The sequence below is a fragment of the Ranitomeya variabilis genome, chromosome 2, assembly GCF_051348905.1.
Source record: "Ranitomeya variabilis isolate aRanVar5 chromosome 2, aRanVar5.hap1, whole genome shotgun sequence".
NCBI classification, from domain to species: Eukaryota; Metazoa; Chordata; class Amphibia; order Anura; family Dendrobatidae; genus Ranitomeya; species Ranitomeya variabilis.
Window position 1 is genome coordinate 125834358 of NC_135233.1, and position 21155 is coordinate 125855512.

General features: G+C 44.2%; 2 protein-coding genes across 6 annotated transcripts in view; one reads left to right on the plus strand and one right to left on the minus strand.

The window, feature by feature from the left end:
* Positions 1 to 1935, minus strand: part of SLC30A6 (solute carrier family 30 member 6) — a 49501-nt gene extending 47566 nt beyond the window's left edge. For 2 of the 4 annotated variants that reach the window (XM_077282928.1, XM_077282927.1), the window contains exon 1: positions 1857 to 1935. In XM_077282928.1, the coding sequence (XP_077139043.1) occupies positions 1857 to 1907 (51 nt within the window). In that variant the 5' untranslated portion in view covers positions 1908 to 1935. The other 2 variants (XM_077282930.1, XM_077282929.1) reach the window with 1 other exon arrangement.
* Positions 1936 to 10036: 8101 nt separating this feature from the next.
* The window catches only part of FSIP2 (fibrous sheath interacting protein 2), a 64918-nt gene continuing 53799 nt past the window's right edge, over positions 10037 to 21155 (plus strand). The window contains exon 1 of one of the 2 annotated variants that reach the window (XM_077282932.1): positions 10037 to 10111. The gene's annotated coding sequence lies outside the window, so the exon portion shown is untranslated. Of the gene's footprint in view, positions 10112 to 20655; positions 21083 to 21155 lie in introns of those variants that run through there. The other variant, XM_077282931.1, reaches the window with a different exon arrangement.

Sequence of the window (21155 nt, forward strand, 5' to 3'; positions counted from 1 at the left end):
TGTAGTAAGGCTGCATCTGTAAAAGTCCAGTCTGTCAAAATATAAAACTAATTCTATGTTGAAGCTGTAATGAAAAAGATAATCAAAATGTAAAAATGCCGGAATTCGATTGAAAAAAAAAAAAAAAAAAAAGAAAAAGACGTTTGTATCTTATATTGGTATCAATAAAACAGTCAGCTCGCCAGAAAAAAAACAAAAAAAAACAAAAAACAAGTCCTCACACAGCTCCATCCACAGAAAAATAGAAAAATGCTACATGTCTCAGAAAATGGAGACAGTCAAAAAAATTATTTTACAAACTTTGGAAATTTTTTTTTTACACCACTTAAAGGGAACCGGACAGCTGAGTGATCCACGGGCGGCATGTGTCAGGCACATATGTGATCACAAGTGGTTTCTCTCCAATGCTGGAAAGTTTCAGAGTAAAACATATTGGGCTGCAATCAGCCAGCTCCGATCCAGGCAGCATGAAGCTAATGACTGGCCGCCTGTAAGATCACATATCAGGGAAGGGGGGGCGCACGCAGGAACACAATCACAATCTGTTCAGGAGAACAGCGGCGTTTACAGCAGGATAGGGTTAAAAGACACATTTATGATAAGTCTCTAACACGTGATCTTCACATATTGCTGCAGGGCATCTTCGCTGTGATTTACTGAAATGACGACATGCAGCAGGAATAACCTGACACCAAACAGGGGCGACATTATGAACCCATCATCAAACTGAAGGGTTGGTATACTATTGGTGCGGCCGCCCAGGGGCCCAAGAGGTAACGGGGGGCTACTAATCTCCAAAGTGGGTGTAACTGGGCATTATGAGGAGCTATTAGACGCTGTTCTTGCACAGGGGCCCCTCAGTCTGTGTCCGCCAGTGATAGGAGAGCATATGCTGCGACTTTTGACAAACACGGCACGGCCGCCTTCTCCCTGCGATTATCGCCATCTCACCATACAAAGAGCAGACGGGCAGGGGTACTACAGATCACCGGCATTATCGCACTCTAGAGAGACGAGTATTACAAACGGATTCAACACAACCCCTGATGTTTCACTATTAAAGAGGATTCACTAATAAAAACAAGGAGAGGTGATAAGTTAGTTGATCATCGAGGGTCTGACCGCTGGGATCGGCAGAAGCTGAACCTTCCTCCCCGTCAGGATGGAGCAGCAGCGCACTCAACCACAGCTCCACTCATTCTCTGCAGGAAGAAGCTGTCGATCTGCTGATCAGTGCAGGTCCCACTGATCGACTTTGGATTGCTGCTACTTGTTAGTAGCCCTTACAGCGGCATTGTTAGGACATGCGGGACTGTGTGAATTGCGCTGGTGAATGGCGAGCGGAGTGCGGGGGATACTGTGTGCCGGCTGAAGTCTGTAGTGGTATAGGGACCCCCACTCGGATACATGATGGGATCTTCAGCAGGGGTGTGAGAGAAGGCTGCGGAGCTGCACAGAGAGATGACCACATGCAAAACTGTACCTGATCAGACATCATAGTGTATTAAAGGGGATGTGCCAGTAAATAACTCACCTGTCCCCTGTTATGTGCTGGGGACCACTCTGGTGGACCCCCATGCACTAAGAGCCCTCCAATATACACCCACAGCACTGCTTCAAACCATAAAGGACATCACAGGCGGATCTGTCACCATAATAGGTGCCCTTTAAACGCCACTGACAACCACGATGGAGTTAAAGGGGAAGTCCATGCCATGTGACACCTGCATTCTAGGTCTGAGGGCACGGAGCGGTCACTGCTACAACTCTTATGCTACTTTATATCGCGACATGCAGAAACTCGCCCGCATCAGCTCCCGACATCCCATCTACATACCAGGATACACAGCACTCACCATGTTTAGGAACCCGGGGCCGGAAGAGCCACTGACCGAGGGGCGGAACATGTTGGCATGGAGACCGGCTTCTCATTCATTGGTTGGTTGGAGGGAGAGCGTTACGTCAGAGTCCAGTCACGTGCCTATTTTACCTACGTGGCCGGAAGCCATCTTTACTTTGGGAAAGTTACTAATCCAGTGTGCAATAATAAGAATCGCCAGTAGGGGTCAGCAGTGGACCGAGGAGGTAGAGAGTGGCGTGCGATTGCTGGCCTGTGGTCCCTTATGGCTTCGCCAGTAGGGGTCAGCAGTGGACCGAGGAGGTAGAGAGTGGCGTGCGATTGCTGGCCTGTGGTCCCTTATGGCTACTTAGTCTGCCCTAGTGCTCCTCAGTGTTGGCTGGTTCTAAATTATTGGGCCAGGTTTATGTGTTCTAGAGTCTGAGAATGAAACTAGTAAAGCAAAATCCCCCAATAATCAGCGCTTTGTGCCCTCCATGGAGCACTGTGTGAAATTATTTGAGGCATGAAATAAAGCAGTGATTTCAAAAAATGATTTATTGGCAGAGTCCTTAACTACAAGGCCACGGTCACACGCACGTTCAGTATTTGGTCAGTATTTTACCTCAGTATTTGTAAGTGAAAACCAGGAGAGGAACAATCAGAGGAAAAGTATAATAGAAACATATGCACCACTTCTGCATTTATCACCCACTCCTGGTTTTGGCTTACAAATACTGAGGTAAAATACTCATCAAATATGCAATGTGGCCTAATGCTACGTTCCCACGCTGAGTTTTTGGTGGTGTTTTTACACTACACATTTTAAAAAATATATAAGTAACCTATTTTACCTAATGGGTGCAGAAAATCTGCAACATCATAAACTCACTGTGGGAACGCAGCCTTAGTTCACGTTCAGTACTTGGTCAGTTTTTTACCTCAGTATTTGTAAGCGAAAACCAGGCGTGGAACAGTCAGAGGAAAGTATCACAGAAACATGTAGCACTTGTGTACGGAGGTAAAATACCTCACCAAATACTCAATGTGTGCACGTCGCCTAGTGACCAGGCCAAATTTTTAAAATCTGACCTGTGTCACTTTATGTGGCAGTAACTTTGGAATATTTCAACATATCCCAGAAATTTTTAGATTTTTTTTTATCATGGCACATTATATTTTATAATAATGGTAAATTATTTATAAAAAATATCAGAAATGTTACAAAAAATTATAAAAATTAGCAATTTTCAAACTTTAAAGGGCCACTGTCACCCCCCTCCCAGCCGTTATAAACTAAAAGAGCCACCTTGTGCAGCAGTAATGCTGCAGTCTAACAAGGTGGCTCTTTTAGTTTTTGATTCATTTATTACCTCAAAAAAGCGTTTTAAAAATTGGCCACACATACCAGATATTGTACCAGGAGGCGGTCCGAAGCGTCCTGTATGAAGCTCCCAACTGCCGTCACTCATCTCTTCAGGGCCGATGGTACCCGCCCCCTGAGCGCTGTTATCTTCTGAAATCCGGCGCCTGCGCTGTGCGTGCCTGCCTGGGGCCTGCGCAGTGTTCATTGTCAGTGCGGCCACACTGTTGCTGAATCCCCCGCCCCGCACTGTTATTCATTATGCACAGTGCGGGGCTGGGGTTCCTGGGAAGGCGGGGGAGCTGGGGAGCGTCGGAGCTGGGGAGCGTCTAAACAGCGCAGTGCGCATGCCCAGGAACCCCAGCCCCGCACTGTGCATAATGAATAACAGTGCGGGGCGGGGGCTTCAGCAACAGTGTGGCCGCACTGACAATGAACACTGCGCAGGCCCCAGGCAGGCACGCACAGCGCAGGCACCGGATTTCAGAAGATAACAGCGCTCAGGGGGCGGGTACCATCGCCCCTGAAGAGAAGAGTGACGGCAGTTGGGAGCTTCATACAGGACGATTCGGACCGCCTCCTGGTACAATATCTGGTATGTGTGGCCAATTTTTAAAACGCTTTTTTGAGGTAATAAATGAATCAAAAACTAAAAGAGCCACATTGTTAGGCTGGTTTCACACTTGCGTCTTTATCTGCATGCGTTTTTAAAAAAAACGCATGTGTGAAAAAAACGCATGTAAACGCGGTAAAACGCATGCGTTTTTTAGACGCATGCGTTTTTATAGAAAAACACAAGAAAACAAGAAAAAAACAAAAAACCCTACCCCTAACCCTAACCCTACCCCTAACCCTACCCCTAACCCTAACCTGAAATACGTGGCACTGAAATACGTTTATATACGTATATACGTATATAAGTGCCACGATATTTCAGTGGCCACGTATTTAAGTGCCACGTATTTAAGTGCCACGTATGTGCCACGTAAGTGCCACGTATATAAGTGCCACGTATGTGCCACGTAAGTACCACGTATTTAAGTGCCACGTATATAAGTGCCACGTATTTAAGTGCCACGTATTTAAGTGCCACGTATGTGCCACGTAATTGCCACGTATATAAGTGCCACGTATATAAGTGCCACGTATTAACGTGCCACGATATTTCAGTGCCACGCATAACCACGTAGTTATAGTATTCATAGTACATGGCACTGAAATACGTGGCACTGAAATACGTGGCAATGAAATATCGTGGCACTGAAAGACGTGGCACTTAAATATGTGGCACTGAAATACATGGCACTGAAATATCGTGGCACTGAAATATGTGGCACTGAAATAAATGGCACTGAAATACGTGGCACTATGACTGTCAGAAAATGTTCATTAAACGGTTAGGGGTGAGGTTAGGGGTAGAGTTAGGGTTAGGGTTTGGATCCCTTCATCACCTTGATGGTGGTGGGTGGCTTTTCAGTGTGTTTTCTGGTGTTTTTTCTATAAAAACGCATGCGTTTTTAACACAAAAACGCATGTGCTTAAAAACGCATGCGTTTACATAGACAGCAATGCATTTTTTGCCGCGATGTCGCATGCGTTTTTTCGCGGCAAAAAAAAAACGCGCAAAAAAATACTACAGGTTGCATTTTTGAAAATGGACGCATGCAGAAAAAAAACGCATGCGTTTGAAAACGCGACCAAACGCGTACAAAAAACGCATGCGTTTTCAATGTTAAATATAGGGGGAAAAAACGCATGCGTTTTTTGTGCAAATAACGCTGCAGACAAAAACGCAAGTGTGAAACCAGCCTTAGACTGCAGCATTACTGCTGCACAAGGTGGCTCTTTTAGTTTATAACGGCTGGGGGGGTGACAGTGGCCCTTCAAATGATTGTCCCTTTAACGGCGCGCTCACACTGGCACATGTTCTCTCATGCAGGGGAATTGGGCCGAATAGGCTAATGCACTCAGCTCAAACTTTCTCAAAGTTTGATCCGAGTGTCATCTGAGAGTGATCTGATTCTCTGGCATGAGAGAATCGTAGGGCAGGTGCAGAGAAGATGGAGAACTAAAGTTCTCCATCTTCTCCATTGACTCTGATCCGAGTGCAGTCCGATGTTTTACACGCACCCATAGACTTCTATGGGTGAGTGTGATCTGATCATCAGATGCACCTGCAGCATGCTGCGACTATTTTCTCATGGCAAATCGGCATGAGAAAATGATCGGAAATCTGCGCTGCCCCATGGTATAACATTGGGCTGAGTGCAATCTGATAACACATTGCATAACCCTCTGCCAGTGTGAGTGAGGCCTTATCCAGGCAGTCATACCACACAAAATAGCTAATAAATAACATTTCCCTCATGACTGCTTTACATCAGCACATCTGTAAAATATTCTTATATTTTACTAGGAGGTTTAAAATTGTAGCAGTAATTTTTAAATTTTTCAAGGAAATTTACTGAACTCATTCAGTTTTGAAGTGACTTTGGGGGAAGGCGCCCCACAACATATACAAAACTGCTGTCAGGTGTTTATTTACCCATCAGGAATTAATGCAAAGTGGCATAACAGGAAAGAAAAATGTTACTTTTCCCACCTAAATGTTGGTAACTTCTGAACAGGTCCCTATAGTGCCTAAGACCGTTATTTGGAAGTGAATTTCCATAGCAACCATCAGGACCACACAATCATTATCTCAGGGTGTTGATGGGGTTAAAAAGGGAGCCCCCTCGCACTCTGTTAACCATCTAGATGCCGTAGTCACTATTGACAGCAGCATCTAAGGGCGGCCATGGTCGGGGCCAACACCAGTCGTGACTGATGCAGCAGGGTGTCAGCTATAGCGTACAGGTCACAGCTGCTGCATTTTCACCCGCCGGGGAATACTAGTCGCATACATCACAGCTCTTTCACACGTTAGTGTCTCCGGTATGTGTGGTGACAGTTTTCACAAGTACCGGAGACACTTGCACACGTAGATCCACTCAAGTGAATGGGTCTGTGCTCGTCAGTGTATTTCCACGGACCGGGTGGCCCGTCCAGGCTGAGGACCACTGAGGAATGAGCTGCTGCGAGCAGCGGCGACATCATCAAGGTTACAGCCGGTCACTTTGGCTAGGTTCTCAGCCAGGTCCCTGAACTGCGATGACCTCAGAAAAGTGAGAAAAAGTCAGTGAGTTCACCGCAGTTCACCGTGAGAAACTTCTCACGCTGAACTGCAATGAAATCACTGACTTTTTCACATTGTGTTAGCGGTAATCTCACCGAGGTCATCTCAGTTCAGGGACCCGGCTGGAAGGTCGCATCGTGACACCGTCCAGGTTGAAAACTATTTATCCCAGACATGGATTATGGCATGGGACAGAATGACGGAGATGTGAGGGATATGGTTGTTTGTTATTTTTGCTTTATTACAGAAGACGAGGGATTCGATGGAATTAGGCATTAGGTGAGTATAACTATGTTTGTTATTTTTGTTTAATTACAGGAGACGGGGGCTTGGGTGGAATTAGGCATTAGGTCAGCATAACTGTGTTTGTCATTTAAAAAAAAATGAAAAACTGTGTTTTGTTTTTATTTCAAATAAAAGACTTTATTCTGGCTGTGTCTTTATTTACCATATAACTATAGGATTTGCAATGGATAGGTGTCTTATAGATGCTTCTCCATTACTAATCCGTGGGCTTGATGTCACCGCACAATACAAAGGTGACATCAACCTCACAAATATGAACCCCACTTGCCAACACTCCAGGGCAAGTGGGAAGAGTCGGGCAAAGAGCCAGAATTGGAGCATCTAATAGATGCGCCTTTTCTGTGGCGACTGCGGCCTGCTATTTTTAGGCCGGGGGGAAAAATGTCCATGGTCTCTTACCAGCCTGAGAATACAGGACAATGATGTGAGCGGTCTTCAGCACCCGGCACCAGGGAACAGCACAAACAGTACCGCTGATTCCCAGGCGCCGGTACATGTGATACTGATGCGACACACGGGTGTCACACAGTTGCCACATGTATTAAAGACACATACATGGATATGTCAGGTATTGTTTTTTCCAGTACCGAAGATATGAGGATGTGTGAAAGAGCCCTTAAGTCATATTGGTGGTCACTTTTAATCATTTGTCTTCGTTTAGTTAAGAATAGGAACTGACCTGCAGGAGCCAGCGGCAGCTGCTACACACTGACTGGAACTGTGCTCTTCAGCTACATTAAATGTTTACATCCAGGCTGATGAAACTAGTAACAGCTGATCAATAGAGATAAGCTAATTTGATCGGGTCAGGGCTTATTCGGCAAGCTATAGCGCTTACCGAATAAGTTGCAGAGGGAACACGGATACATGGATTGCTCCGGTTGATCAGCTGTTCAGCTCCGCAGCTGCATATGTTACTGCTATGTGACAGTCACGACGCATACAGCTGCAGAGCCGAACAGCTGATCAACCGGAGCAATCCAGGAAGCCGGGTTCCCTCTGCAGCTTATTCGGTAAACGCTATAGCTTGCCGAATAAGACCTGACCCGATCAAATTCACTCATCTCTACTGATCAGTAGGAGTGTCAGCCCCCATCGATCTGATATCCATGACCTATTCCAAGGATGGCTCATCATATTTTATGGCTGGACTACCCCTTTAAAGGGAATCTATTACCAGGGTTTTGCCACCTAATCTGAAAGCTTCACACTGTAAAGACAGACATCCTGATTCCCATGATGTGTTACTTACTAGGCTGCTTGCTGTTGTTTTAATAATATCACTGTTTTATCTACAGGAGATTGTCACTAGAAGACAAGTAATCCTGCTGCCATGTAGTCCTACAGATTCATGAGTGAATAACCTCGCTCTCACCACTGATTGACAGCTTTCTGCCTATGCACATTATACACAGTAAGCTGTCAATCAGGGGTGTGGGGTTATACAAAAGCTAGCAATCAGAAAACTAGTAGATCTGCCACAGAGAAAACTGTGATTTTATCAAAACAGCAGCAAGGAGCACAGTATGTGATAGATCACTGGAATCAGGGTCTCTACCCCTACATTGTGCTGCTATCAGATGAGTAACAATATATATAACACCCACACAGTAGTTCAAAATGAAACAACTTTTATTAAACATATATCTTGGTTACATATAACATGCTTCAATAAATAAGCAAATACAAGAAGGGACAGCAACTGATACTCAAAAGGAGGATCACTGCTCCACTATAAGACCTGGGGGAGCATAATGTATATGTATATATAAGTAAAAAGGAGCCACAAAAAATGGGATATGTAGGCTCAGTGCAGGGAAAATTCCAATGCTATAATCAGCACGTGTGTACCACCATATCCGTAAGGTACATATAAAGTTAGAATCAATGCTCACCCATTGTAAGTCCGGAGAGTGCAGCGCTCCTCCCTATGACCCCTGATGCGCGTTTCGCGTGATGGCTTTCTCAAAAGGGATATATTATATATATACTAATAATACACTGATGGTAAAATCGGACGCAGAGATGACACACTGATGGAAAACACCGATGACACCCAGTACTATTTCTTCATGTATGTGTTTAAACACTGCAATGTGAATGAGGCCTCGGAAAGCTGTAGGGTAAACTGGGGGCAATGTGACAGTACTGTAGCTGTCTTTGTTATGTGGCTTTCACTGTTGGGGGGGAAAAGTGACTGCTACAACTATGGAGGAGGCAATGTGGTGACGTTTAGGCAGCATGGTGACCACCACTGTTAGGGTAAGGTTACAAAACCTTTTTCTCCATATCCGAGAAATACTGCCCGATTTTTCTGATCGGACTTTACTAAGTATTTAATCAGAGTGGCATCAGGTTTTCTCAAATGTGGAGAGAAGTAAAAGTTTCTTCACCTTCTCCATTCTGTCAGTCTGTCATCCGAGTGCGGTCTGATTTTTTTCATGGACCCATAAACATGCATTGACGATTTTGAGCTGACACTCAGATCAAAATCGGACATGTCTCCGATTTTTTCCGCAGACCCCTCAGTCCGAGGAAAATATCGGACGTGCATAGCCCCATAGAATAACATGGGTACTTGTGTTATCTGTGAAAACGATGAATAGCACTTGTATGAGAGTATCGGCCCTGGGGCGGTCATTGTTGTGGGGTCTTGTAACTGTCACAATGATAACAATTTAATAGGAGCAATGAGTGAAAGGCAAAAATACATGAAAAGTTACCAACATTGGGTTTGGTATAATAGGACGTGCTTAAGTCTGAAGCCCTGTCCTGTACAGCTCCACCAAGGACGCCCACAAACTGGACTGACAGCTCCACTTTTGGAAGGGGTCTACATACATGAAGCCCATTTTCAGGGTGTAAGCATGTACTCTACAATTACAGAACAATAAGGAAAAAAAAAGGAAGACAACAATATATTACATTTCTTAAACAGTACAAATGAAATCGTCATCATAGAAAACACACTGATATCAAAAAGAAAATATGTAAAAATTCACCAGGTGAGAACATTATAGGACCTGTCTTCAGACTAAGACCACGTTCGCATGTTCAGTATTTGGTCAGTATTTTACCTCAGTATTTGTAAGCCAAAACCAGGAGTGGGTGGTAAATACAGAAGTGGTGACGTGTTTCTATTATACTTTTCCTACTTTTCCTCTGATTGTTCCTCTCCTGATTTTGGATACAAATACTGATGTCAGATACTGACCATATACTGAACGTGTGACAGGTCTCATGTGACCGTGGCCTAATAATAACACTTAATTTGGGGGAAATATGGAGCAACCAATCAGATTCCATTTCTTTTTTTAGTGCAGAGTAGAAAATGAAAGCAGAGTCCTGATTGGTTGCTATGGGTTACATTTGCAGGATGTGTCAAGCACTGGACATTAGACATTGGTGTGCACTGGGTATATACCAGATGGTAAGTAGCCAAGGAGTTAGACAACGTTATATTATTGTATATACTGTATATTCATCCAGATAGTTTTGGTTATAGGAATATTGGTTGATCCTAAAGGCATACTTTGGGTGGGTGTCCTGGAAGGTCTTCGACTTCCTCTCTTACTTCAAAAGCGTATTTCCAGTTTCATCAAGACCAGTGATTTTCTCACCAGTCTTGATGAGGAGACGTGGTGGAGTCAGACGCTCCTGAATCATGAACGCCTCTTCATGAATCTTTAGCGTCTGACGAGTGGTGTGCGCCTCTGTGCGCCATGCCAAAAATCATATTTGAGTCAGGGATTGGAGTGAGATTTCTGACGTAGGGAACGCCACACATTGTCATGAATCCAACAAGCTGAGGCAATGCTGGAAAAAATGGGTGTGAAAACTCCAAAAGTCACAACATTTTGTAGCTTTTAATGCAACTTTCTTGGTGTTAAAGCTTTGATGAATCAGGCCCTTAGTGTAGATTGTGAGCCCAACTGGTGCCAATTATCACTTATAGAAGAGATAGAAACATCAATAATGAAGAAGAGACCCCAATTACATGACTTTAACCCTTTTAATGTGGCATCTAGTTTGGATAAACCTATTTTTAGATTGCCCACTCCCTAAATAAAGATGGCCGCGACTAATCCTACCGAGGGAGCCAGTGGCAGGAGCTGATAAAGTCATTGAATGAATGAATGAATTATTTCCTATGCATGTTTGTTGACCCCCAGAGTTGAGCACGATACCAGATGTTTCTCTTGAATCTCATCTATGGGGTTAGGTTGGAAAGGGCGTCCCTAAAAGAAGCTTTAGTTCTAAAGAGGTTTTCTGGGACATTGATATTGATAGCATAGGTCAATGATTACCTGAATGAGGGATACCGCAGTCCGGACAGCACCGGATCCTCTTACTTACCAGGCTCTGTACAGATTGTGCTCGCTGTGCCTGCTTCTGCCGCTGAGGTACTGCGGCCTTTTCAATCAGTTAACCCACATAGATGTGATATTGATAGTCTAACCTGAAAACCCTTTAATGTTACTTCACATTAATTGCCTTTTTTTGTATTTTGTCCCATCCAGTGGCTTTGGTTTGCATAGGTAGGAATTAGAAAATGGGTCCTTAATCTTTTAAACCCTTCACGACATGGCCAATTTCCATTTTTGCATTTTAATTTCTTCTTCCCAGGGCCATAACTCTTTTATTTTTGTGTTCACATAGACATATGAGAGCTTGCAATGTACTTTTGAATTAAACCATTAATTTTACCAAGCAATGTACTGAAAAATGTAAAACAAAATTCCAAAAGGGGAGAAATTGTGAAAAATACGCAATTCTGACATTGTTTTTAGGGAATTGCTTCTACGGTGTACATTTTGTGGTAAAAATGGCCATGCAACATGATTCTGTTCATCAGTATGATTACAGCAATACCAAACATGTCCAGTTTTTTTATTATATTAGTGGTGGAAAAAAATCTGAAATTTAAAAAAAACATTTTTGGGGAGTTGTGCCATTTTCCGTGACCTGTAATGTTTTTATTTTTCGGTCGATGGATCTATGTGATGGCTTATTTTTTGCTGGGCAAGACATTTTTATTGATTCCATTTTGGGATAGATACTATTTTGCGATAGATATAATGTTTTGATCGCTGGTTACAGCATTTTTGTGGAATTGCAGCAACCAAAAAATGTAATTTTACCATTCTTGATTTTTTTACTTTTTGGTGTTTACCGATCGGGTTAATAATTTTTAAATTTTGATAGATCAGACTTTTTTGAAGGCGACAATACCACATATGTGTATTTTTTATTTTTTTAATATCTTTATTTTTAATAGGGGGAAAGGGGGGTGATTTAAAATTGTTTTTTTATTTCTTTTACATTTTTTAAAACTTTTTACTGTAGCTTGAAGCTGTGATAACCTGATCTCCTGTGATATATACAGCAATGTCATAGCATTGCTGCGTATAGCAAAAATCACAGTCTCCTTTGAAGCCCGTCCACAGGCGAGATTTAAATGGAGCTCCGTAATGACAAGCATGGGGTTCTTGTCATGTTTTAATGGTCTTCAGTAAGGAAGGGGGGCCTCAAACTGTTCCTGTAGTTGGGACACTAACTAGCTCTGTCCCGGGGCTACTCTTGGTAGAGAAGCCAGAGTCTCCAACCTTAGTATGCTAATGTTAAACCCTGATCTGTCCCTTCCCCCACCCCATGACGCATGGAACAGAAATATAAGATAAACAAAGCACAAAATCAAAACAGGAATAACAGAAAACCTCTATCATACAAAAGTGCTAACCAACAATATTGAGGAGGATAGGAACAGGGAGGAATAAACTAAACGGGAACAGGGACCAGGAGATAAACACACACACATACAGCAAACCACAGAACACTACTACAACAACTCTACTCCAACCACTTAGTTTTAGCACACAGCACAGGAAGACAAATCTTTCACTGGCAAGGACAAGAAGGTCTGAACCAGTATTTTTAGGCAGAGGTAATGACCAGATCAGAAGCTGCTAAAATAGAACTGCATGTTTCTGACTAGCATAGAAAGGGTCGTTAACCTCTTCAGCACCAGAGGAAACTAAATCCATTTAATATGAGACACAAACCACACCATCTCTAAAGAAGACCTACAATTTATTACCCATCATGACCATCTAAGGCTACGTTCACATTTGCGTTGTTGGGCGTTGCGTCGGCGACGCATCGGCGATGCAAAGCACAACGCATGCAAAACGCATTGTTTTGTGACGCATGCATCCTTTTTTGGCATAATTTTTGACGCACAAAAAATGCAACTTGCTGCGTTCTCTGCTCCCTGATGCGTGCGCCAAAAAAGACGCATGCGTCACAAAACGCAAGAGGACGCATGTCCATGCGCCCCCATGTTAAATATAGGGGCGCATGACGCATGCGTCGCTATGCGTCGCCGAACCTGCGCCCGACACAACGCAAATGTGAACGTAGCCTAACTCCAGGTCTTCCAGGGAAACATGACATCCTCTTGACAGGTCTTCAGCAGATCCTTGGCTGTCATAGCAACTTATCGGTGACCTGAGGCTGCGATCATGTCACCGGCGCGCTGAAGGGCGCATGAAATGACACGTCCCCACGTCGGTGCGTGTTAAATGCCACTGTCAGAGTTTGACAGTGGCATTTGACAAGTTAAGAATCCAGGCGAAGTTCCACTCCACCGACGAGTGTTGAGACATCACCTGCAGTGTATGCTGCGAGCACGCTCAATACAACCGCTGCCGACTTGCGCTGCACATGTACGGCATATGTCGTGAAAGGGTTAAAAGGAAGCTGTCATCAGAAAATGAGTTATTGCTTAAATCTTTTTTTGTGTGTTGCATGTATTTAAAAAAATAAAGTTGTCAATGTTTTTTTCATATCATGATCTTTAAAAAATAAAAAAAAGTAGGTAGCAATTTTCACAATGGCCACTGAGGCTTTTTTTGACTCATGGGGGCCATCATTTAGACTGGCGTTGCACACACCAGTGTTAATAAAGAGCTTGCTGAATTACAATGGGCCACATTCATTAAGAGGCTGCTTAGTAAATTTGGCAGGTCTTCTCTGTAGTGTGTGAAGTGCCTCCATGCGCCTTGCTCAAAATGCAATTTTCAAATTATTTGACTGACGGGTGTAGCTGCACCCTGTCCTGCCCCATCTCTTCTCCAGCTCTCTCCATTTCAATTAAGCTGCTTCAAATTCACATGAAAACCCCAAACCACCTTATTGCACAAAAATTGTATTATTTTCAAAACCTTTATGTCAGTTGTATGGTTTAAAGGGGTATTCCCATACCCAAGATCCTATCCCAATTTATAGTAGGTGTAATTATTATTATTATTATTCATTTTTATAGCGCCATTTATTCCATGGCGCTTTACATGTGAAATACGGGTCAAATATAGACAAATACATTAAACATGAGCAAAAAACAAGGCACACGGGTACATAAGGAGGGAGGACCCTGCCCGCGAGGGCTCACAATCTGCAGGGGATGGGTGATGATACACTAGGAGAGGGCAGAGCTGGTTGTGCGGCGGTTCAGTAGGTTCAGGATCACTGCAGGCTGTAGGCTTGTCGGAAGAGGTGAGTCTTCAGGTTCTTTTTGAAAGTTTCTATGGTAGGCGAGAGTCTGATGTGCTGGGGTAGAAAGTTCCAGAGTATGGGGGAAGCACGGGAGAAGTCTTGGATGCGGTTGTGGGAAGAAGAGATGAGAGGGGAGTAGAGAAGGAGGTCTTGAGAGGATCGGAGGTTGCGTGTTGGTAGGTACCGGGAGATCATGTCACAGATGTATGGAGGAGATAGGTTGTGGATGGCTTTGTAGGTCATTGTGAGGGTATGTAATAATAATAATAATTATGTGTAATTATGTGTAATAATAATATTAGCAAATACCTCCAATTAGAAATATAGTATAGTTTTTCTGATTCGCTATGCCTCTTTCCTTATGTGCAGACATTGCAGGACTTTAGGTATCCATGGTTACGATCACTAGCAACTAGGTAACTAACTGTCACTATATCAGTGGTCATAACCATGGATGCCTAAGGACCTGCAATGCCTGAACATGACAAAAGAGACATAGTGAATCAGATAAACTATACTACATTTCTAATTGAAGGTATTTGCTAATAATATTATTATTACACCTACTACATACTGCGATAGGATCTTGGAGATGGGAATACATCTTTAAAAACTTTGATGAATTGGTGCCTTTGTTCCTATACTTTGTAGAATATTTTTCATCAAGTCTCCTTGTCAGCAGAGCCTGAATTACAAATTACAATAACAGATAATACCTCTATTCTCAGCTGATGACACAGGGATCCACCATTCACAGTATGTGATGTCACAGATGACCTTTCTCCCCGTCCCTGTACAATGACTTTTATACATGCTCATTAGATGCTTCAATACAAAATACAGGGTTTGAGTACATTCATTATGGCTAATGCTAGTGCAGCGCCCCAGAGACCTGGTCGTTGCAGTAATGCCGCTCTGCCACTCAGGGGAGTGATGTTACGTCTGATTGCACAAAAAGAGTTCACCTGACCAGGTATCACAGTCACACACTACATTTCACACTCTGGCCACCAGGGGGAGCAAAGGGTTCTATGTATTAGGCCACTCCTCACACTTGGGTAAAACTGGGGGCTGGATAGGAAGTTAGTCAGAAGCTGACTGGGTTGGATCCAGGCAACATCCTGTGGCAGAGGGTGTTGCGGGGGAAGATTCAGGGGGGTCTCTGTCAGGGTGGGATCCTGACAGTGACCTAGCGAACAGGACAGATTGTTACGGAGCCGTGCCTGCACTCGAATGTGGCGGCATCTTAAGAAAGGAAACGAAGCGAAGTTTATTGTGGAGAGTGAGAAACGAGATCGCAGCAAAAAGGAGATAAACCAGTAGGAGTCGTGCCTTAAGATCGTGGCAACATCCTACTGAGGCGCGTAGCCGGTGGCCGGAACGCCGAGGAAGTATTGGGCTCCAAGCATTACTTCAGACAGCGGCAGGACAGTTGATTATAGGTTGGCTGTCTCACCTAAAACACCTAAGCAGACATAGGGGGCAATTGTGGGAGAGGGGAGACGCTAGGGTCCCGGAAGAACTCCAGGCCTACCCGTCGTACGGGTGCGTCCTAGCCATGTCATCTGGGGGACGGAGAAAGAACATCAGAACAGATACGAGTTGTGAGAAAGAACATCAGAAACAGACTCAACAGTTGTGAGGACTATCCCGTGGTGCTCAGCAGGGAGGTACTACAACGCACAGGCGCTAGAAGGTAGGCACTGATTTCCACCTGCAAAGGGAACTCTGGATGTGCCTTCGGACCGGCCGGTCTCAGCCAGCCCTGTTAGCAGTACTCTGGATTGCGGACCCTGAAGCCTTCAGTAAAGAGGTAAAGAGACTGCAACCCTGTGTCCTTGTTATTCATTGCGACCTGCACCACGCACCATCATCACACCTTTCATTGGACGCCCCTTAGCAGGGTCACGGACCGGGTCTAACCACCGTGAAAACCCCAGGACTGAGACTGAGAGGTCCGATACGGAGTACCCCGCGGCCCTGCGTCTGGGGGCGCTCCACTAGTAGCTTGTAGCGTGTGCAGCACTGGTCATCTGCTCTACTTGGCTGTCTGGAAACAGCGATGTTTGAGAAAGACCCGGAATAAGTTGAAATGTAACCTATCACTTTCTGTCCTGATATGCAGCACTGTGGTGAAATACTGTATATTCTATTGAAATAAATACAAACATTTATTTTTAAATTTGTGAGTGTGGCTGATTATCTTCTATCGACTGTTTGTATTCTCCAGTTCAGCCTGCACCCCCGGTCCACACTGAGTGCGCACCTTAATCTTTTGTGTCTAGTGTACTGTACATGTGTTGTTTCCTGAAACAGGAGGAATGACCAGATTGCAAGATTGCAAATTTTGTTTTTAATAAACATCTTTGTCAAAATGTTTTAATATATTTAACACAAAAGTCTGTCTGAAACAGTAGGTCATTTTTTCTGATTCTAGCTTACCTTTAAGCAAGTGGCCAATTTTAGATTTCAAAATGTGGCTTTTTTAATTTTTCATCTTTGTATTATGAAAGAATAGGTTGTCAATATAAGATCGGTGGGAGTTTGAAACCTGGCGACGCCAACTATTAGCTGTTATAACCTCCATCAGCAGCCAGATGTAAACAGTGTACAGAGCCGAACACTGCAGCTCTTTATACTGTTTAGTAACTGCTTCCTGGTACTGTAGATCATTAGCAGCCACAAAACAGTGTATGGATCTGTGAGGTTGGCCCCTTATGCAATGTGTACACCTGTCTGGCACCAGGTGTAATAACAGCTGGTCAATGGTGGTGCCTGGTATCCGACCCCACCAAGCTTATGTTACAGTGAAGAAACTGAACAATTAAAAGCACGTGGAAATATTTCAAATAGGATTTATTGACAGTAATTTATATCCATTGGTCACACCACATTAAGTACATTATTATGTAATGTTTCGAGTGAAAAACCCTTCATCAGATGTTTAAGCTATGCATAAGGATCAAATGGATCTAGGGTGCTGGGTGAGCTTCTCCCAAACACGGACAACCAGGATCAACTATAAATAAGGCCTTGATACGGTTGGATCCCACTTTGTCCTTGTTAGGAGGAAGCCCACATTGCATACTAGATCTCCTTGACCTATATGCAGTGAACATAGCCCAAAGCCAGGACTAGGGGTAAGCATCCACCTAGGGCACTACCTTCTGCCTACCCGAGGGAGGCATACTTTTGAAAAAAAAATTGACATTGCTGAATGCCTGCAGCTGCCGACATCTTCTTTAGGCCATAGGGAATCAGCAAAGTTACTGCCAAGGTACAGGCACACAGGAGTCACTGACACTGCTTAGTCCTCTCTCGGCCTGGACCCTGGTTGTTGCTCCTCTTGCACTCAATTGTATTTGTGTCTCTCAAACTCGAATACAGTTGATGTGTTGCCACCAGGACAGGAGCAGAGAAGCTCTGCAGGGAAACTCCATCAGAACACAGACAAGGATACAGCGCATGCAGGGGACGTCAGATGCGGTGATAGGGTGAAATCATTGTGCCATCCAGCGCCCACTGCTAAACAAAACTGAAGAGGAGATGGAGGCTGGGATAGATATTTTCTTATACAGCATTGCCACAGAATAGGGGCCATCAAAAGAGGGGCTGGCTGTGGAGGACCATAATACTGGGGGCTGCTGGCTATGGGGGACCATAATACTGGGAGCTGCTGGATGTCAGGGACATTATATTGAGGGCTGCTGGCTGTGGGGGACATTAGGGGGTTAACAATGGGTAACATTATACTGGTGGTTGGCTGTGGGGAACATTATACAGGATGATGGCTTTGGAGGACTGTCACACGGGGGCTAGCTGTGGGTGACTATCACACTGGGGTATGGCTGCAGGGAACTATCACACTGTGGGCTGGCAGTGTGGGGCTATCACACTGGGGGGCTGGGCTGTGGGGCTTGCTGTGTGGAACATTATACTAAGGGCTGCCTGTGGGGGACTATCACATTGAGGACTCGCTGTGGGGGACATTAGAGGGCTAGCTATGGGGGACATTATATTGGGGGTTGGCTGTGAGGGACATTAAACTGGGGGCTGACTGAAGGGACATAATACTGGGGGCTGGCTGTGGGAGACAGTACACTGAGGGCTGGCTGTGAAGACATACTGTATAGGGTGCTGTGGAGACATTATACTGTAAAGGGGATTGTGATAATCATACTATATTGGGGGTTGTTGTGACCAATCTGTATAGGATGCTGTGGGCTACAGTATTCTGTATAGGTGGCTGTGGTGACCACATTATATAAGGAAAATTACTCTATGCTGCAGTGCTTGCTGCCAATCCAAAGCATCACTACTTTCTTTATCTTTCACTACTGCAATCCGCATTACTGATGAAGGTCATGTGTTGACCGAAATGTCTACATTTATATTTTGGATTGCTTACACTTAATAAATTGCATCAATATAACATTTTGAGTGCCAAGTTTTATCTACACATATCATATAAGGGGCTGTGGTGGCCATCATACTGTATATTAGGGGGCTGTGGTGGATATCATACTGCATGGGGTGCTGTGCTGGACATTATAATGTGTATAAGAAGCTATGGGGGCCATTACACTACAGTGCCTACAAGTAGTATTCAACCCCCTGCAGATTTAGCAGGTTTAATAAGATGCAAATAAGTTAGAGCCTTCAAACTTCAAACAAGAGCAGGATTTATTAACAGATGCATAAATCTTACAAACCAAAAAGTTTTGTTGCTCAGTTAAATTTTTATAAATTTTAAACATAAAAGTGTGGGTCAATTATTATTCAACCCCTAGGTTTAATATTTTGTGGAATAACCTTTGTTTGCAATTACAGATAATAATCGTCTTTTATAAGACCTGATCAGGCCGGCACAGGTCTCTTGAGTTATCTTGGCCCACTCCTCCATGCAGATCTTCTCCAAGTTATCTAGGTTCTTTGGGTGTCTCATGTGGACTTTATTCTTGAGCTCCTTCCACAAGTTTTCAATTGGGTTAAGGTCAGGAGACTGACTAGGCCACTGCAACACCTTGATTTTTTGCCTCTTGAACCAGGCCTTGGTTTTCTTGGCTGTGTGCTTTGGGTCGTTGTCTTGTTGGAAGATGAAATGACGACCCATCTTAAGATCCTTGATGGAGGAGCGGAGGTTCTTGGCCAAAATCTCCAGGTAGGCCATACTATCCATCTTCCCATGGATGCGGACCAGATGGCCAGGCCCCTTGGCTGAGAAACAGCTCCACAGCATGATGCTGCCACCACCATGCTTGACTGTAGGGATGGTATTCTTGGGGTCATATGCAGTGCCATCCAGTCTCCAAATGTCACGTGTGTGGTTGGCACCAAAGATCTCGATCTTGGTCTCATCAGACCAGAGAACCTTGAACCAGTCAGTCTCAGAGTCCTCCAAGTGATCATGAGCAAACTGTAGACGAGCCTTGACATGACGCTTTGAAAGTAAAGGTACCTTGCGGGCTCGTCTGGAACGGAGACCATTGCGGTGGAGTACGTTACTTATGGTATTGACTGAAACCAATGTCCCCACTGCCATGAGATCTTCCCGGAGCTCCTTCGTTGTTGTCCTTGGGTTAGCCTTGACTCTTCGGACAAGCCTGGCCTCGGCACGGGAGGAAACTTTCAAAGGCTGTCCAGGCCGTGGAAGGCTAACAGTAGTTCCATAAGCCTTCCACTTCCGGATGATGCTCCCAACAGTGGAGACAGGTAGGCCCAACTCCTTGGAAAGGGTTTTGTACCCCTTGCCAGCCTTGTGACCCTCCAAGATCTTGTCTCTGATGGCCTTGGAATGCTCCTTTGTCTTTCCCATGTTGACCATGTTTGAGTGCTGTTCACAAGTTTGGGGAGGGTCTTAAATAGTCAGAAAAGGCTGGAAAAAGAGATAATTAATCCAAACATGTTAAGCTCATTGTTCTTTGTGCCTGAACTACTTCTTAATACTTTAGGGGAACCAAACAGAATTCTGGTGGGTTGAGGGGTTGAATAATAAATGACCCTCTGAAAAATCTTTTCCCAATTTAAAAAAAAATAAACAAAGAAATAACATTCTTTTTTGCTGCAGTGCATTTCACACTTCCAGGCTGATCTACAGTCCAAATGTCACAATGCCAAGTTAATTCCAAATGTGTAAACCTGCTAAATCTGCAGGGGGTTGAATACTACTTGTAGGCACTGTATATCAGTGACTGTACTGTATGGTGTGCTGTGGCGGTGATGACATTATATAATGGGGATCTGTGGTGGATATCATACTGTATGGGCGGCTGTGGTGACCATTATACTGTGTGGGGGGACAGTGCGGGGAGGGGTAGAGTCTGGAGAGGGCAGTGTGGTGGGCAGTATGAGACCATAGTTTAAAGAGGGGACACAACTGATATGGAAGGGGGACAGCATTAAATGGGGGCACAATTTGGAGAGAGGTTAGGATGGTTCGAGGTCAATGTGGAGATATAGAGAGTGTAAGGAAAAGCATTGGAGAGGTCACAGCCATGGTATATAGACTGTGGTTCATAAGGGCGGATGGTGTGGCGATTATAGCTGAAAAAGGCAGACAGTGGGTGGATATAGATCATTAAGGCGGACAGTGTGTAGGAAGTATACCACAGAAGGCTTATTTAGAACATAGTTTGGACAGTTTGTTTTTTTTTGCAGAGAGCATTTTAATAACACACTAATTTTTAAGGGCATCATGTTGGGATGTGCTGCAGAAAACCGGAGAAGAGGAAAGTCTGCAGAGATGAGATGTGGATGTGAAAAGTCATCAAGGAGTCTGGACAAGATGGAGACGAAAAGAAAGAACAACTCCAATCAGAAGAAGAGTGCAACTATAGAGTACCTGAATGTAAATCTTTACTTGTTGATACTAACTTTGTCTCATCAGTTCTGTGGTTTGTGTACGGTACGCAGTCTGATAA